This window comes from Hevea brasiliensis, chromosome 9 (genome assembly GCF_030052815.1).
Source record: "Hevea brasiliensis isolate MT/VB/25A 57/8 chromosome 9, ASM3005281v1, whole genome shotgun sequence".
Classification (NCBI taxonomy): Eukaryota; Viridiplantae; Streptophyta; class Magnoliopsida; order Malpighiales; family Euphorbiaceae; genus Hevea; species Hevea brasiliensis.
The window spans coordinates 19,515,140-19,533,206 of NC_079501.1; the positions used below are offsets into that span (position 1 = coordinate 19,515,140).

General features: G+C 27.2%; 1 protein-coding gene across 1 annotated transcript; it reads left to right on the forward strand.

Annotated features, from left to right (window-relative positions):
• Positions 1-1,100: 1,100 nt before the first annotated feature.
• LOC110652934 (protein C2-DOMAIN ABA-RELATED 4) lies at positions 1,101-3,492 on the forward strand. The gene is made up of 3 exons (XM_021808558.2): positions 1,101-1,531; positions 2,367-2,462; positions 3,047-3,492. The coding sequence occupies exons 1-3, from the start codon at positions 1,421-1,423 to the stop codon at positions 3,335-3,337; spliced, it is 498 nt and encodes a 165-aa protein (XP_021664250.2). The 5' UTR covers positions 1,101-1,420; the 3' UTR covers positions 3,338-3,492.
• The last annotated feature ends 14,575 nt before the right edge of the window (positions 3,493-18,067 follow it).

Consider the following 18,067-nt stretch of genomic DNA (forward strand, 5'->3'; position numbering starts at 1 on the left):
TCCATCTTATTTTAATTTAATTAATGAAAGAAATTTTATATCTTATGTAAATTTTGTAATTCATAGAAATATTATGATAAGAGTTAATAAAACTTAAAATATTTTTTTAATAAAATAAGGACAAATAAGAAACTTAGTCTAAATAATGCTACACATATCTTCCAAAATTAATTTCTGTTTTCGTTTGATTGGAGGATATGTATTCTATTTTCTGTCTAATGGTTTCAATTCTAAAATTTGTATTCATTAATTATAATGAATAATTTAGAATATTTTAATAAACCTATTAGTCTTTTTATTTTAAAATATATATTTAGTCTTTTATTTGTAGTCCATGAATTATTTAATTATTTTTATTAATTTTATATTAATTTAATTAATTAAAAAAATAATTATATTATTTAAATTATAAAAATTAAATAATTAAGTTAAGAAAAAAATTTCGGTCAAATAACTTTAAAAGCAAAAAAAAAAATTAATGAGAATAGTTCGGATTAAAAATGAGTGAATTAAATAATATGTTTTTTTAAAATAATAAATTAAATAATTTATTTTATTAAAATGTAGCAATTAAATGATAATTTTTGTTTTATAAATTGATTACACATGCATAAGAGGTCAACCTTTGGGAGTAGGGTCTGACTCATTATGCGAAACTCAAATCTTCAATGTAAGAAAAGCCATAAGTAATTGTTGCCGTGTGACGATGGCCGATGGCCGATGGCCAAATCAAGCCTTCGCTTGATAAAGTTTTAACATTTGTTTTCTTTTGAACGAGGCATAGGTCAAACAAATCCGGCAGCCTTTGGTCTTCACGTCAATGTTGTCCTAAATAAATATACTAACAACCCAATCGCAAAAATATGATATAATAGTTATTTACAAAAATTAAAATTATATTTTTTATTCTATTTATATATTTAAATAATTTAAAAAAATTATTTTTTTTCTTTTCTCTTTATTTTCTGCGCATAATTAAGATCTAAACAACGGGTTATAAAGACCCAGCAATGAATGATTATTGTCTTCTTAATTAACTGGTTCTGTTACATCTGTATTTTATTCACAGATATAAACCAGAAAGGAAATTTTTTTTTTTTTTTTACATTTACAATGACACACCAAGCTGCGTAGTCGCAGCTTCCCAGAATACAGCCTTCCTAGCTGGTGGATATAAATGCGGAAGTACTATAGGTTAGACATTCGTGTCTCCTTGCAATTCACATCCACTTGCTAAACAAGAAGACGAGAGAAAAAAAAAACTACGCTTCTGTTTTGATCTTTTCTTGTTGAAGTTAAGTTCTCGGATCATCCATTTAATTTCTGGTTTTCTTCGCCTCTATATTTTCTTTTCTTTTCTTGTCTTTGTCTTTGTCTTCTCCTTTCTGCAACTTTTCTTGATCTTCCTTCGTTTCTCGATATGGAAAACCTTTTGGGTCTTCTCAGAATTCATGTTCACAGAGGAGTGAATCTTGCTGTCAGAGATGTCATGAGCAGTGACCCTTATGTTGTGGTCAAGATGGGCAAACAGGTAATTAAAATTTTCCTTTCCTGTTTCCCTGTGGGATTTTTTTTTGCATTTCTGTGATCACTATGGGTTATGGGTTTCCCTTTTCTTCTTCTTCTTCTAGTGGATGGGTTCCACATGCTTAGTTGTCACGGTCCAAAGGTTTTATACTGCTCTGAATAGTGGTGTGTTGGTACGTTAATGGGTTTCTTGAATTATGACAGTTAATTATCTGCCACTACCATTTCGCTACAGTACTGGAATCAATGGATTCAAATGTTTGTAATCTCCTTATTACCTGATTTTGGTTTTTGTTACTTCTGTTTTTCCCTTAAAACCGATTTCGCTCCAACTACAGGGAAAGCAGTAAAGTGGATTGTTATTGTTAGCCTCATTAATAGATTGTGGAGATTAACCCTTCTCAGAAAGCTGGTTTTTAATGGAAAATGAAAAAGCACTTATCCTTCTCCATGTTTTGTCATAATAATATTTTCAAAGTTTTAAATTTTCTTAGGTTTCCAATCCCTATTGTTCAATTCAAAATCTTTATCCAACTTGAAAATCTACCCAGAAAAAGTATCTCTGCCTTATTTATTCATGTTAGTAAATTTTGTAGACACTACTGTATCAGAATACAATACTAATATTAATAGAGATCTCATCTAGCTATATTTGTTTGGTTATCTCAAACCAGAAAGTCTAAGCTAGAAATTAAAAATTGTTTGATTTTTCAATGATCTTTTCCTAAATAGGCTGAAGCCGTCCCTAATTTGCTTGTGATTAAGGCTTAGTTGAGCTTAATTTCGCTTCCAGCGTTATTCATTGCAATTGAACTCTATAAAATTGTGGCCTTTTGCAGAAACTGAAGACTCGCGTGGTGAAGAAAAATGTCAATCCTGAGTGGAATGAAGACTTGACTCTTTCCATTGATAACCCCAATCTTCCAATCAAGATTGTGAGTATTACATTAATTTTGACATTATTTACTGGGCTTTTAGCAGCTGGAAAACAAGGATAATCATGTTTTTCCGTGTTTAAAATGGGAAAAGAATTTGTGATTATGTGATCCCAGAACTGAAAGTCTGAAGTGGATTTTCAATTGTTTAGCATGTAAAGAATCCACGTCTTTGTTTGGTGGATGTTGCAAGCTTATTATCATTTTATGCAAGTCTTGACTGAAACATGTGTAGAATCATGTTGCTAAAAATACTAAAAACAATTATAAAATGATTAGATCTATACACTGTAGTAGTATTACAAAAAACTTGTTAAGCTGGTTAGTAACGGGGGATTCAACTAGAACAAGAAATTCTAGATGAAGAACTTGGAATTTGGCTCGCTTTAAATGGAATAATTTGCAGTGAGAAATTTCCTTATGCTTCTCCTTTACTTTAGAGGACAACTTCTCTAGCTTGTTCAATATGTAGAACAAGATCTCTATTGTCATAGTTATGGTGGCAAATTTTGTGAATGCTTAACTAAGATAGTTGCTGTTTTCTGAGTTCAATGTGATGAATTACTCTTTCCATGGTAATCCAGGGAGTTTATGATAAGGACACATTCAGCCGAGATGACAAAATGGGAGATGCAGAGTTTGATATCCGTCCATTTCTGGAAGCTGTAAAGATGCGCCTAGAAAGCCTCCCCAGTGGAACCATAATAATAAGAATCCCACCAAGCAGGCAAAATTGCCTAGCTGAAGAAAGCCACATTATCTGGGCTAATGGCAAGGTGGTTCAGAACATGTTTCTTAGACTGCGAAATGTAGAGTGCGGCGAAGTGGAACTCCAGTTGCAGTGGATTGATATTCCAGGTTCTAGGGGTTTGTAGATTGCACTTAACTATCTGTTTATTGCTTTGTTACAATGTACAGATAGATTTCAGGAATGTCATGAGCTGGCTGTAGACAGATTTCTTTTATCTTTATTGCTCTGCAAAGCTTGCGGTAATTGGATTTTAGTAATGGAAACTGCTATTTATAGTTATCTCTTCTTACTTGTCAATTGTGTATTGCAAATAAGTACATGATATAAAAATGGTTGTACATTTAGCGTTGCTGTTTATTAATACTAAATTTTACTTTCATCTGCAATTGAAGGGAAAAGCGGAATATCCATTTGCCATGTTCCACTTTTCCTTCCATTTTTCAATTTTATTTTGTTTAGCATCACATAAATCTAACAATTGATGAATGCTAGGATAGGGTCAAACCACGGTAGGGCCTCCATTTTGTAGTCCAGCTTCAACCTAACTATCTCCTTGTTTTGTCAGCTACAAGTCCCACTTGTTCATATGAGAGGATGGAATTCTACTAGCCGAGATATTACCAGAAAGAAATTTTAAATCCTTAGATCATATGCAGCTGCAGATCTTTTACCCAACTCTATTGCCTTTTGGTAACAAGCCATAGATATTGCTCTACTTTTTTCTTTTTGCATTTCCAGTAGGCTTGCCCACAAGTAGGTTCTAACTGAAATTGGCGGCTTTGATTCGTGCTCAACCCTGGCCCTCACCCAGATCGAAATCTCCTATTCATCACAGTTTGGGTTCAAGAGATTCGAGGCGATTTCTGGTCCAATTTTCACTAAAATATTATTTTTCCGTTCTTTTTTTCAAATTTGATCAAATTACTTTATGTTAATTGATTTTGTTTCCTCATTCTAATTATATTAATTTATCATATTTATATTAATTGTACTTATTTCCTCTTTCCTTAATTATATTTTAATTATAAATAATTAAAATATTTTTTTAATTATTTTTAATAATGTTATGATAATAATTAATAGAAATTTCTATTAATAAAAAAAAATTTCTTTGCCTATCTACTTTCCAATTTCCACAAATGACTTTTGAAATGACACTTTTACTCGATTTGATGAGATAACTTTGAGAATGCGGTTGATACAAGGTAAAAAATTTGAGAATTAATCGTTGTTTTTATAAGTTTTAACTCTTAAATGGTAATTGTTAATCTATTTTTTTTGAAGATTAATATTTAACTTCAACAGTGTGTCTGAGAGAAAGTTTTCGAAAGTATTTTTCAGAAGTAATAGATGAATTTTTAAAATAAAATGGTTGTTCGGTGAAATATACGGAGTCTTCACAAGTAATATAATTATGAAAAAGTTATCGATTTCATGAGAATTATGATTAACTATAAAAAATATATATCAGTTCTATTATTATCTGTTCTATTATTATCTAGGCTATTAAATTCAAATATTATCTAATTAATTAATGAAAAATAAAATAAATTTACAAATGTGATCTAAGGCAAATTATTATACAGCCACAAACTAATAATATTAAATAATAAGAAAATCTTGACTTCACTAAGAATTCAATTCAATCAATTTCATTGACAATCCACTTTTAATTATCTAATACAAAGAAATATAACCCTAAATTATTTGATATTCTCTCCTGAACCATACTAAACATATTAATTAAAATTCACTATCTATCTCTCGATACAAATAGCAAATTAAAAATTTCCATAGGTCAACTCTTTTGCTCCATTCTAACTATTATTCGCATAAAATTTATTGTTATTCTCAAATCTATAAAAGTTGATACCTAAAAGCATTAAATTTAATAATAAACTATTGCATGGATGACAAAAATAAAACCAAATAAATTAAATTAAATTAAATCTCTAATTACATCAAAAGTTCCTAGATAAAAAAAAAAATTAATTAGCATAATGGGGAAATCAAATTCCAATTAAATAATTGTAATCCTATATTCATGAAAATAAAAAATTAGTAAAACTTATCAAAATTAATAAAAATAATTAATTAATATAAAACACTATAAAGTTTATAAAATTACGCATAATATTAATAAAATATTTTATAAAATTTTATTAATATTTGATGTGCTTTTCACCCATCATTTGAGAGTAAAGTTTTTTTTTTTTAAGGAAATAAGGTTTTTGAAGATTTTATTTCAACATAAAGTTTTATATTTTATCTCCTGTTATCTTATTTAATCTAAAAAATCTATGGGCACTCTATCCAAATACACTATAAAAAGGGATAAATATTAAATAAATTAAAAATTAATTTAATTTTTTAAATATTAAATAATATTAATAAAGATTAAAAGTTATGAAGGTAATAACTATATTTTTTTATAAATAAATTGGATAATTGGTCACAACCAAAACTCTTATTAAATTTCTTTACCATCACATCCAACAAATTTCTCTAGGCCATCTTGGCCTTCCAAATTTGGAGAAAATGTTAAAATTTGATTCCCCAAATCCGCTGCTTTAATTACCTTCAATTATCCCTCATTGATCTTCTGCCAAACACTCCATAAGATTCCCTCATATATATATATATATATATATATATATATATATATATATATATATATATATATATATATATATATCACTGAGAGGCTGAAAATAGATGCTCATTCTCTCGATTTTTTATTTTACTATTTTAAGAAGAAAATTTTTATTTATACTCAAATAAATAATTTAATTTATATGATAATTTAAATAATACATCTAATATAAGTTTAATTTTATATAAAAATAATTTTAATAATCATCATATTAAATAATTACATTGAGATTTGTGTAAAATTAATTAAAATATATATAATAAAAATATAAATATACTTGTAAATATTTAATTTAATAGTTATAAAATTAATTTTTATATGAGGTGAAGTTTACAACAACTGTATATTAATTCAAATAAAAAAATAATGTGTCATAATTTTAAAGAAGATCTATTATTTTTTAATAAAAATATATTATAATTTTAAATAATATAATTATAAATTAAATAAATGTACATATGCTGTTTTTTTTCACATTCAAGTCGCAACTACGATTCTTCAGGGGAAGGGAAAACACAAGGTGATAGACTGTGAAGATGAGTTAGATATAAAAATGAATTTATTGTTTTTGTTTAGAAATTAAAAGGAAAAGTGAAGAGGAGGGAAAATAGTGTAAAAAGAAAAAGAAATTTAATCAATTTCTACTTGATATAATCCATCTTAAAATCCGATTTTGAGTGCGTCGAATATATATATATATATATTCGACCTGAAGTGGTTCGGATAAACTAGCTTAAATTCGGTGATTTAGCCTTAGACATGTCTGATCACTATCAAGCCCAAAAAGATAAGTCGGATCGTTTAGTCAAGCTACAACTTGGACAATATTAAGTTGATCAAAATAGAGCTTGGCATGATGTTAGCTCAACAAGATTGAGCTCGATATGCCTGGTTTTAAGTCAAAAGCCATTGAGTAAAATTTAGCAAGTCATCCAAAAACTCAGTACAACATCAGTAGCGAAAATAAAAAAAAAAATTAAAAAATTTTCAATTTTTTAGAATCTTTTAATTCATAAATACAAATCAATTTAATTTTTATAGCATTATTCTAAAATAAATATAACAATTTAATTAAAATATAATAGCTCATTAATTAAAATAGAACAATTTATTATTTATTTAAAACTTTAACCTTTTTAATTTGAATTAAATTGATCACTAAATCATTGTTATTTGATTTTTATACATTTACTTCATAATAAAGTGAGAAATCAAAATTTAAATATTGGTAATATGACCTTTTAATCTTTTAAGGAAAAATGTGAAGGAGCAGAGAACCACATTCTGTCCACTAAAGTCCACCATGATTGGTCTTTTCTTTCCAATCCCATGGGGCAACTCAATATATATAAATATAAATACGGCCATTCTTAAGATTCCTATTAATATGGTGACCAATTAAATTTTATTTATATTATATATAAAAGTAAAAAAAGGAAGAAATATTAATATTGTTAAAAATGATTTATATTATTTATAAAAATATAAAAATAAAATATAATATAGCAATAAATATATATATATTTATAGCTAATGACATTAATTAGCAATGAAAAATTTATCACTAATTACATTTAATGACAATATATTTATCGCTAAAATTTTACCTAAAGAGAAACTGTTCTACACAATTTTGTGATTTATAATGTTTAGTGATGATATATTCAACATAAATATTTTCAGTATTGAGAAATTATTCTATATAAATTCATCGCTAATAACTTTTAGAGATGATTTATCAGTTTCTAAATCTATAAATAATTTTAATTTTTAATATTATTATAATTAATATAAATTAAAATTCTAATATTATTTTAATAATAATTCTACTTATAAAAAAACATATTATAGTTCTATAATTTTAATTCTATAAGAATTATTAATTCATTAAAAATTATTTAGTTATTATAATTAAAATTAATAAATAATTTCAAATATCAAATTTCATTTCTACTAATTTATTTTTTTAATTGTTGTAAATATTTACAAACTTATAATATTAAAAGAAATTCTATGGTTATTGATTTCATACAAAGTATAGTTACTTTATTATAAAAAATAAAATAGTTTCACATAAATTTGCTACTCATCTTATTAGATTTTCATAAAATGATTCTTTTTTCTGTAATTTAGTTAATTATGAAAATTTTATTAACTTAATGAAAAAAAAGTTTCCTCAAATAAAAAACCACATATAATATTAAAAAAAATCAAAGAGATGAATTATGTATGATAAATTTTGTTAAAAAATTATAGTAACAAGTTTAGGTTTATTAAACATTATTTATTAGATTTTAAAAAAATATTATATGTATTTTTTTACATAAAGAAACTTTTTTTTAAGGCAATAAAATTTACATAGTTAATTACTTTGCAAAAAAATAATTATTTTATAAAAATCTTATAAGATAAGTTGTAAATTTATGTAAAATTATCTTATTTTTTATAACAAAATAGTTATACTTTGTATGAAATTAAGCAACCATAGAAAAGCATCATTAAATTATAAAATTACTATTAAAAAATTTACTATTTAATTAATATAATTATAAAATTATTATTAAAAATTAACTATTTAATTAAATAAAAAATTTGTATTTATATATCAGTAGATATAAAATTCTATTTTTATTCAACAACAAAATTTTATTTGTTATAAATTTGTAACTTTTTTTTTTGAAAATAGCTATAATTAATAAATTTTTACATTTAAATACTCTATTTTCTAAAATAAAACCTAAACTTAATTAACTTTTACATATATTGTAATTTTTTGCTTCGCTATATTTTTCTGTCTATTTTCGCTAAAAACAAAATCTATTTATAAATCTTTAAATTTTTTAAGTTTTTAAGTGTTACAAGTATCATTCTTACGAGGATAGCTATACGTGAATATAATCACTAAGATTTTGTTACTAACATCAAATAAAACCAATATCATTGTAAATTTAGTGATATTTATATGGAATAAGATCGGTTAATTTTTCTTTTTTTTTTAATGTTTAATATTGATGCTAATAATATTTGAAATAAATAATATCATTTTTACCTAAAAAAAATGCATTTTAGATGTGATTGCATGAAATTTTAATTTTTTTGGATTTACTTAGCTTAAATGTAGATTAATTATAATTTGCTAATATCCTTGTATACATGAATATATTTTTTATTTTTTAATTAATTTTTCACTCTTAACTAAGTTATTGATTTTGATCATAAGGTTATAAGAAAATCTAATTATATTTTTGCACGTATTTATGTGATAAATTTTGCTCCTCTTAAATGTTAATTTTAAGTTATTATGTTTTAGATTTTTAAAAGAATAATAATGAGAGGAAGATACAAATAGAAAAAGGAGAAAAAAAATAATTTAATTACTTAAGAGTATTAATTATATAATTATTATACTCAACTCAACTCAATTAAGCCTTTATCCCAAAAATTTAGGGTCGGCTATATGGATTCACTTTCTCCATTCTAAACGATTTTGGGTTAAATCCTCAGAAATGTGTAATGTTTCAAAGTCATGTTGTACTACTCTCCTCCAAGTCAATTTAGGTCTACCCCTTTTTTTCTTTCTATCCTTTAACCTAATGTGCTCTACTTGTCTAACTGGAGCCTCCGTATATCTACGCTTCATATGACCAAACCACCTCAATCTCCCTTCTCTCAACTTATCTTCAATTGGCACCACTCCTACCTTTTCTTTAATACTCTCATTATAGACTTTATCTAGTATAGTATGGCCACTCATCCACCTTAACATTCTCATCTCTGCAACTCTTATCTTAGACGCATACGACTCTTTTAATGCCAACACTCACTACCATATAACATAGCCAGTCGTATGGCTGTATGGTAAAGTTTTCCTTTCAACTTATTAGGAATCTTACGATCACATAAAACTCCCGTGGTACGTCTCCACTTCAGCCATCCGGCTTTAATCCTATGACTAACATCCTCCTCACATCCCCCATCTACTTGAAAGACTGAGCCTAGATATTTAAAGTGATTACTTTGGGACAATACCACTCCATTTAAACTAACTCTTTCCATATCACCAGTTTGGCCTTCATTGAACTTACAATGTATGTATTATGTCTTCATTCTACTTAACTTAAAACCCTTTGACTCTAGAGTACTTCTCCAAAGCTCTAACTTTCTATTGATTCCTTCTCGTGTCTCATCTATCAGAACAATATCATCCACAAATATCATGCACCAAGGAATACTCTCTTGTGTATATTTTGTCAATTCATCTAAAACTAATGTAAAAAGGTAAGGGCTTATGGCTGATCCTTGGTGTAATCCAATTGAGATTGAAAAAATCTCTTGTGTCCCCTCCCACTGTACGCACAATAGTAGTTGCTCCTTCATACATATCTTTCAACACTTGTATGTACCTAATATATACCATCTTTTGTTCTAATGCATTCCATAAGACATCTCTTGGTACACTATCATAAGCCTTCTCCAAATCAATAAAAACCATGTGTAGATCTTTCTTCACATCTCTATATTTCTCCATTAGGCTTATAATGAGAAAGATCGCTTCCATAGTTCAACGACTGGGCATGAAATCAAATTGATTGAGAGAAATAGAAGTATCATGACGTAGTCGATGCTCCACAACTCTCTCCCACAACTTTATAGTATGGCTCATGAGTTTAATTCCCCTATAGTTTGAGCAACTTTGTATGTCTCCCTTATTTTTAAAAATAAGTACTAAAATACTCATCCTCCATTCATCAAGCATTTTCTTTGAGTTTAGAATCTTATTAAATAATTTAGTTAACCATGCCACTCCCATATCTCCCAAACACTTCCACACTTCAATTAGTATTTCATCGGGTCCATAGGCTTTACCCACTTTCATTCTCTTAAGTGATACATTTACTTCTAAAGATCTGATCCTTCTAGCATAATTCACATTCTTTTCTATTGTTCTATAATCTATATTCACGCTATTACCATTTTGACTATTATTAAAGAGATCATTAAAATAATTTCTTCATCTTTCTTTAACGTCCTCATCTTTCATCAACACTTTTCCTTCTTTATCCTTAATGCACCTAACTTGATTCAAATATTGACATTTCCTTTCTTTCCTCCTTGCTAATCTATAAATATCTTTCTCCCCTTCTTTAGTTCCAAGTTTCTCATATAACTTTTCAAAGGCATGTGCTCTTGCTTGACTAACTGCCTTTTTTGCCTCTTTCTTTGCTATCTTGTACTGTTCATATGTCTCATTATTATCACATTTAGGTAATTTCTTATAGCATTTCCTTTTTCTCTTCACTGCCTTTTATACTTCCTCATTCCACTACCATCTCTCTTTTGAGGGTGGTCCATGTCCTTTAGACTCTCCAAGTAATTTTCTAGCTACTTCTCTAATCTTTGATACCATCTGTATCCACATATCATTGGCTTCCATATCCAGCTTCCATACTTCGGACTCGAGAAGCTTATTTTTGAACTTCACTTGCTTTACTCCTTTGAACTCCCACTACTTTGTTCGAGCTACACTATTTCTTATGACCTTACTTGATTGTTCCTAAATTTGACATTCAAGACCACCAACCGATGTTGACTTGTTAAAGCCTCTCCTATAATGACCTTGTAATCCTTGCATAGAGCTCTATTTGTCTTCCTGGTTAAGAGAAAGTCGATTTGGCTTCTATGTTGCCCACTTTTGAAAGTCACTAAATGTGACTCTCTTTTTATAAAGTAGGTATTTGCTAGTATTAGGTCGTATGCCATTGCAAAATCCAGGATGTTTTTTCCTTACTCATTTCGATTGCCAAAACCAAAACTTCCATGAACATTCTCATAACCTTGTCTATCACTTCTAACATGTTCATTCAAATCTCCACCAATGAAAACATTCTCTTCATTCGGTATGCTTTGCATTAAATCATCCATATCTTCCCAAAACCTTTGTTTACTCTTACTGTCTAGTCCTATTTGTGGGGCATAAGCACCAACTATATTTATTGTTTCTCCTTCTAGTATTAGCTTTGCTAGTATAATTCTGCCTCCTACTCTTTTCACAGCTATTACTGAGTCTTTCAATGTCCTGTCTATGATTATGCCCACTCCGTTCTTGTTTCTCTCATTTTTGATAAATCACAATTTGTACCCTGAATTACCCACTTCCTTACTTTTCTCTCCTACCCATTTAGTCTCCTGAATGTAAGCAATATTCACCATTCTCCTTTTCAAGGTATCCACAAGCTCCATTAATTTTCCTGTAAGTGATCAAACATTCCAAGCACCAACCCTGATTCTCCTCCTATCCTGCTCCTTCCTAATTGGTCTCCTTCTATGATATCTTCTATTGTTTTCTATGTCTATCTTGTGTTCTGTTCCACTATCTGTTCTACTATCTGTCCTATAGACTAACTTCTTTACCCACACCCGTCCATGATGTGGGAACCCTTGCTCACTTAACACCACACCTAGGCACCGGCATGATTAAATTTATATTTTAATATATAATATATTTATAACTTATATAATATAATCTATAATTTAATAAAAAATAATTATTAAATAGTTTTTAAAATTATTTGTATTAATTAAACAATATCACAATATAAAATTTTAAGATACGAATATAATAAAAATGAAAAATTTTATAATGATAATAAACTAAATTAGAAAATATATTTTAAAAAAATATCATATTTTCTAATTTTATAAATAATTTTCTTTCACATTAATATAATTATGCAAGCTTATTATGTAAGTTAACATTATTTTAAATTATAAATAAATAAATAAATAAATAAATAAATAATATATATATATATATATATATATATATATATATATATATATATAAACAAATCAAGCATATTTAAAAAAAAGAAAATAACAAAGTTTAAATAAATTTAATTTAATGAGTTAACTGTGTTTATTATTCATTTATTTTAGTTTTTAAACACCTACACCCATTTATATTTTTAAAATTTATATTATATCATTTTTTATTATATTGCATTTATTTTTATTTATATAATTAATTAAATAGTATTAAAATTAATATTTTAATTTAAAATTTTAAATATAATATTATAATATTATAATAATATTATATCATATAAAAAATTAACAAAAATTATATAAAAAATTAAAATATAAATATGTACAACAAGTACGATAATATAAAACATACGTTGTAGAAAAAATTAGTAGGTCATAAATTTATAATAATATTCTATTTAGCACCTTGGACTCCCAAATTGAGTAAGATAAAAAAGATGCACTGCGAAAAGAGGACTTCATCTTGGACTCCTATATATAATATTATAATAGATTCATATAAAGGATAGGAACTTGGATCGTAAATGGAATAGAAACACAAAATGAAACTATTATAAATAGAGGAACAAAGGAAAAAATCGTGAAACTAAGTGAGATAGTTGAGAATTGTTTAGGCAACAAAGTGAAGAAATCCCATTCAAATTTGGTCAATTAAATTCATTATTTTTATTTTTATTTTTATTTATTTATTTAATTACGTAATATATAAAAGTTCTTTATTTAAAAATATAATTTGCCTTGATAATTACTTTCACAGTTACAACACTGAAAATTATCCACAATCAAGTTATGCAATTTTCTGCTCCCCAAACTTTATGGAAAAGCTCTGCGATTGTGTAGATAATTGCTCGAGCAATGTTGCTGCCGGATAAAATGGCAAATTCCTACAGTATAATAAAGTTAGGACAGAATTGTAAATAATAATTATTCTGCCATTGTGTAGATCATTGCTTAAGCAATGTTGTTGCCGAATAAAATGACAAATTCCCCCTAGATAATAAAATTAAGACAAAATTGTAAATAATAATTTTAGAATCCTTCCAAAAATGAATTAAAGAATAAATTTATTAATTATAAATAAAAAAAGAGAAGATATAAAAGAGAAAAGTTTGGTGTTCAAACTGATATGATAAAATAATCACAATTATTAATAATAAATAATTTATTTTGATGGCTTTTAGTAAATCGATAAAACATTTGTTCGTGCAGTGCTCAATCTTTTAACTAGTAAATATTGTTTAATTTTAAGTTCAACCAACCCTTAATCCAATTGAAGCCACCAAGTCTGTTCCAGTTCGTTGGGAAAAGCTTGAAAACACTTTTTATCTTTATACTCTTCCAATGTGGAATAACTTTTTCTATTACTAACTACTTTTAACATCTATCGTTGTTGAGGGAAAGAGAGCAGAATGGTTAGCTTCTTGCTGGGATCTAGATATGGAAGGGATGTCTTGTAAGGCATGAGTGGGACGGTGAAGAGATCTATTACCGCCACCCTCTGCCGATTTTGTGATGATCTACGATTTCTCTTGTCTTCCTTAGCCTAAGGTTATTTATGCTTTGTTTGTTTATGGACCCTTGCAGATTGTGCTGAAGGCCCCCTAACGTTGAATTAGTGCAAACTACTTTTGTGATGTTGGTCCCTTTCTTAGCTTAAACAATTTTAGAACGGCCATTGTCTTCAAGGATCCCCATGGTGGGGCAACAATGGAACGATAGCACTGGTTCAAGATTCTGTTTTATCCTTGGTTTACTTTTATCTGTTTTTTTCGGGTATAAGGGTTAATTTCCCCCTTATATTTACGGGAGATATTTAATTTAGTTTATTTTTAATTTTTGATTCAATTTAATTTATAAATTTTGATTTATGTTTAAATTAGCTCAATTGATTAATGTGTTATTTTTTAATATTAAAATATTATTTTTATGTTATATAATTATTTAAATAAAAAATAAACATATTATTTTTATTATTCAAAATTATTAATTAAATTGAAAATATAAAAAAAAATATTTTTATATTTTCATATAATTAATTAAAATTAAAAATTATTACTATAATTAATTTTATTTATTTAAATGAAAAAAAAATGATTTTTGTATTTCATGTTTTTAATTTAAAATTAGAAATTTATAATTAAAAAAAACTAAAAATATAAAAATATTATTTTTTTTCCATATTTTTAATTTATATTAAAAAAGTAAAATATAAAAATAACTAATTATATTTAATTAATTAAAATTAAAAATAAGTAACTAAGTAATTAATATTAAAAAATATTTAATTTTAAAAATATTTAAAAAAGTAAAAAAAAAAAAAAGGCAACTAACTCACTGAGTTATACCTTTCTCAAATTTAAGCTAAATTAAATATAAATTAAAAATTTTAAATTAAATTAAATTAAAAATTAAAATTGAGTTAAATTAAATTTCGAAGGAAATTGGACTTTATCATCATGTGCTTCTGCACCTAATTGTTTTGGGCTTGGGCTTTTCTTTGGGCTTGGATATTCCTTATAATAGCTAAATGTTTTTTCTTGTCTTTAGGCCTTTTTATCTGTTTGTAACTTTGAGCCTCTTTTTGATGTTTGCAACTTTTGGACTAATAAGGCCTTTTTAATGGAATTATGATATAAAAAAGAGGGCAATTTAAAATTCATCTTTTGATGATATCACTTGACATGTGCACTACGTTTGTGTTCTCAGAAGGGCTCAACGACGACGTACCTAACCTTTCTCTAACTTATCTTAAATAGAGAAAAAACTCTCTTTTTGGTTTCTTCTTTCTGCTCTCCAGGAGCTTGGTTTCTGGCCTTCAGTGGCTCTACCCTGCCCCTTCCGGGCAGGGGAGAGTCTCTTTCCCTGCCTTCCTATTGTTGAGTGGGTTGTATATATGATTTTAGGTTAGTTTTTGAAGATCATGAAGACAAACAAAGAGGGTGCTATATTTAGTAGATCTGCTTTGTTTTGCGTTTGGTATAGTCAAGTGACTGGTTTCTTTGGCCTAATAGAGATTTGGGAGCTGAAATCAACTGTTGCCCCCTGTTGACTTAGCTGTTGGCCCAGAGTTATCTTTTGTTGTTCTCCCGCTCATTGGCTGCTGTGAGAGTAAGTTGTGAGTGGAACACCAAACGGTCTAAGTCATTGTCGCTCTCGGTGCTCCGATGGTGCAGTCCTGCAGTAACGTTTGTTGTTGACCTCTGGCATTTCAAGGCTACCATGGCTACTGTTTGCATGTGTCGGCACCCCTAGTTCATTCTGTGTTTCTTCAGCTGTCATCGGTTTTGGCTGAACGACGCTACTGGTGGAGAAGATATTCGTTTGTATCTTCACCTTAAAGTTCGTTTGGTAGAACTAGGGATTTTTTAGCTGTAGACCCAATTCGTAATAGGTTGTTGTTGTTGTTGTGTGTTTGGACTAAGCATGCTCTGGTTATTGTAAGGGGTCTTGGGCCTCTGGGAACCCAAAATTTGATCAATGATATTTCTATCTTCTGATTTAGGGGAAAAAAAAGATAAGATCATTTCAATCACCTTCAAAATTTTCCTAATTTGTTCTCCTATCTCTATAATTTTTACTACTTTTCAGAGATATTATGAAATTCTGTTAGAATTCCATAAAAAAAAAAGGTAGAGACATGAGAGTTTTGAGATGTGCATATCTCCTTGTCAGCATATGGGAATGGCATCTTTTATTTAGCTATAAGCAAGTTCTTTCTTATTGGTTATTTATTTATTTATTTCTTGTTTTCTTTCAAATGTTGTAAGGATGATCTCTGTTGAGTTTGCCAAGTAACGAGCAATTTAATATCTTGGGATTCTTAAAAAAATTAAAATCTGCTACTTTATTTATTTATTTTTATGAAGTTTCTGTTGATGGTGTTTGGAATACCACATGTAAATAATATGTTAATTATAAATTAAATAAATGTATATATGTTGTTTGATAGACTAAGGAGATGAATTAGAAATAAAAATGTATTTATTATTTTTGTTTAGAAATTGAAGGGAAAAGTGAAGGAGGAGGAAAAATAGTGTAAAGAAAAAAAAAATTTATACTAAAAATAAAAGAGAATTTAATTACATTGCTGAAAATCTTTAAAATCATAATAAATACGGATGAACATGATTTTTATAGCATTATTCTGAATATAATAAAAATTTAATTAAAATATAATAGTTAATTAATTAAAATACAACAATTTATTATTAATTTAAATATTATTTTACCTATTTAATTAGACTTGAATTGATCACTAAATCATTTTTAGTTAATTTTTATACATTTACTTCATAATAAAGTGAGAAATCAAATTTTAAATATTGATAATGGTAACGGTAGTATTCCATCGCTCTAATGCTGCAAGAGAATTCTATGGTCGAGGGATGAGTTTGAGGGAGCTAGCAGAGCCATAGCCTGACACTAAAGTCCTCCGTTAATGGTCTTTTCTTTCTAATCCAATAATCCAATGGAGGAACTCCATTATGTCATGCATTCAACTTTTGATGATATGATATTTACTTCACGTACATTACGTGTGTGTTTCAACGACGACCAACTTACCTACCTCCATCTCTTCAATCAATTAACTAAAAAAATTTTCATAATTTGTTCTCCTACCTCTATAATTTTTACTACTTTTTGAGTCGCCATTCGATACACAATATAGCAAGCGTTTTTAACATTCCTTCTTTTTTTTTTTTAATAGCATTGTAAATTAGTATAAAATATTATTAAAAATTTTAGATTATTGTGTTTATGTATATTACCATATATTTATTAATAATTTATTATTAATATATTTTAAATTTTTAACAATAAATAAAGCATGTCATTGGTGCTAAATTTACTGTAGTGCACTTTGAAGATTTGCCTATTTATTTTGCTTATCATTCAAATGTTCTAGATAGGATTCACATAATCTGGCCGTGATGACTGCTTGTTATACTAAAGCCTAACATTCAGTCCACAAATTCATCCGGTTAGACATCCTCCCTATAATTAGAGAAATTGTTGCTAACACGTTGATGCCATCTAGGTATATCTATATAAAATAGCAAACCTATGAATGAATTATATATAAAAGCAAAAGTAGTTATTGATTTTTAAAAATTAAAAAAAAATTGTTATATATATTTAAGGGAAATTTTTATTTACACTCAGTTCATTATGGATTCGAGATATAATTATGTGAGACTTATATATTTAATAGATGAATTTCATCATATATCTTAGACTACAAGAAAAATATAAATTAGTAACAAATTTTAATCTGTTGCTAATAGTAATAAATCCTGCAATCGATTTTTGATTTCATTATAATTTTAGAATAAAATTACATAGAGCAACATTTTAGTAATGAAAACAAAATTTCAT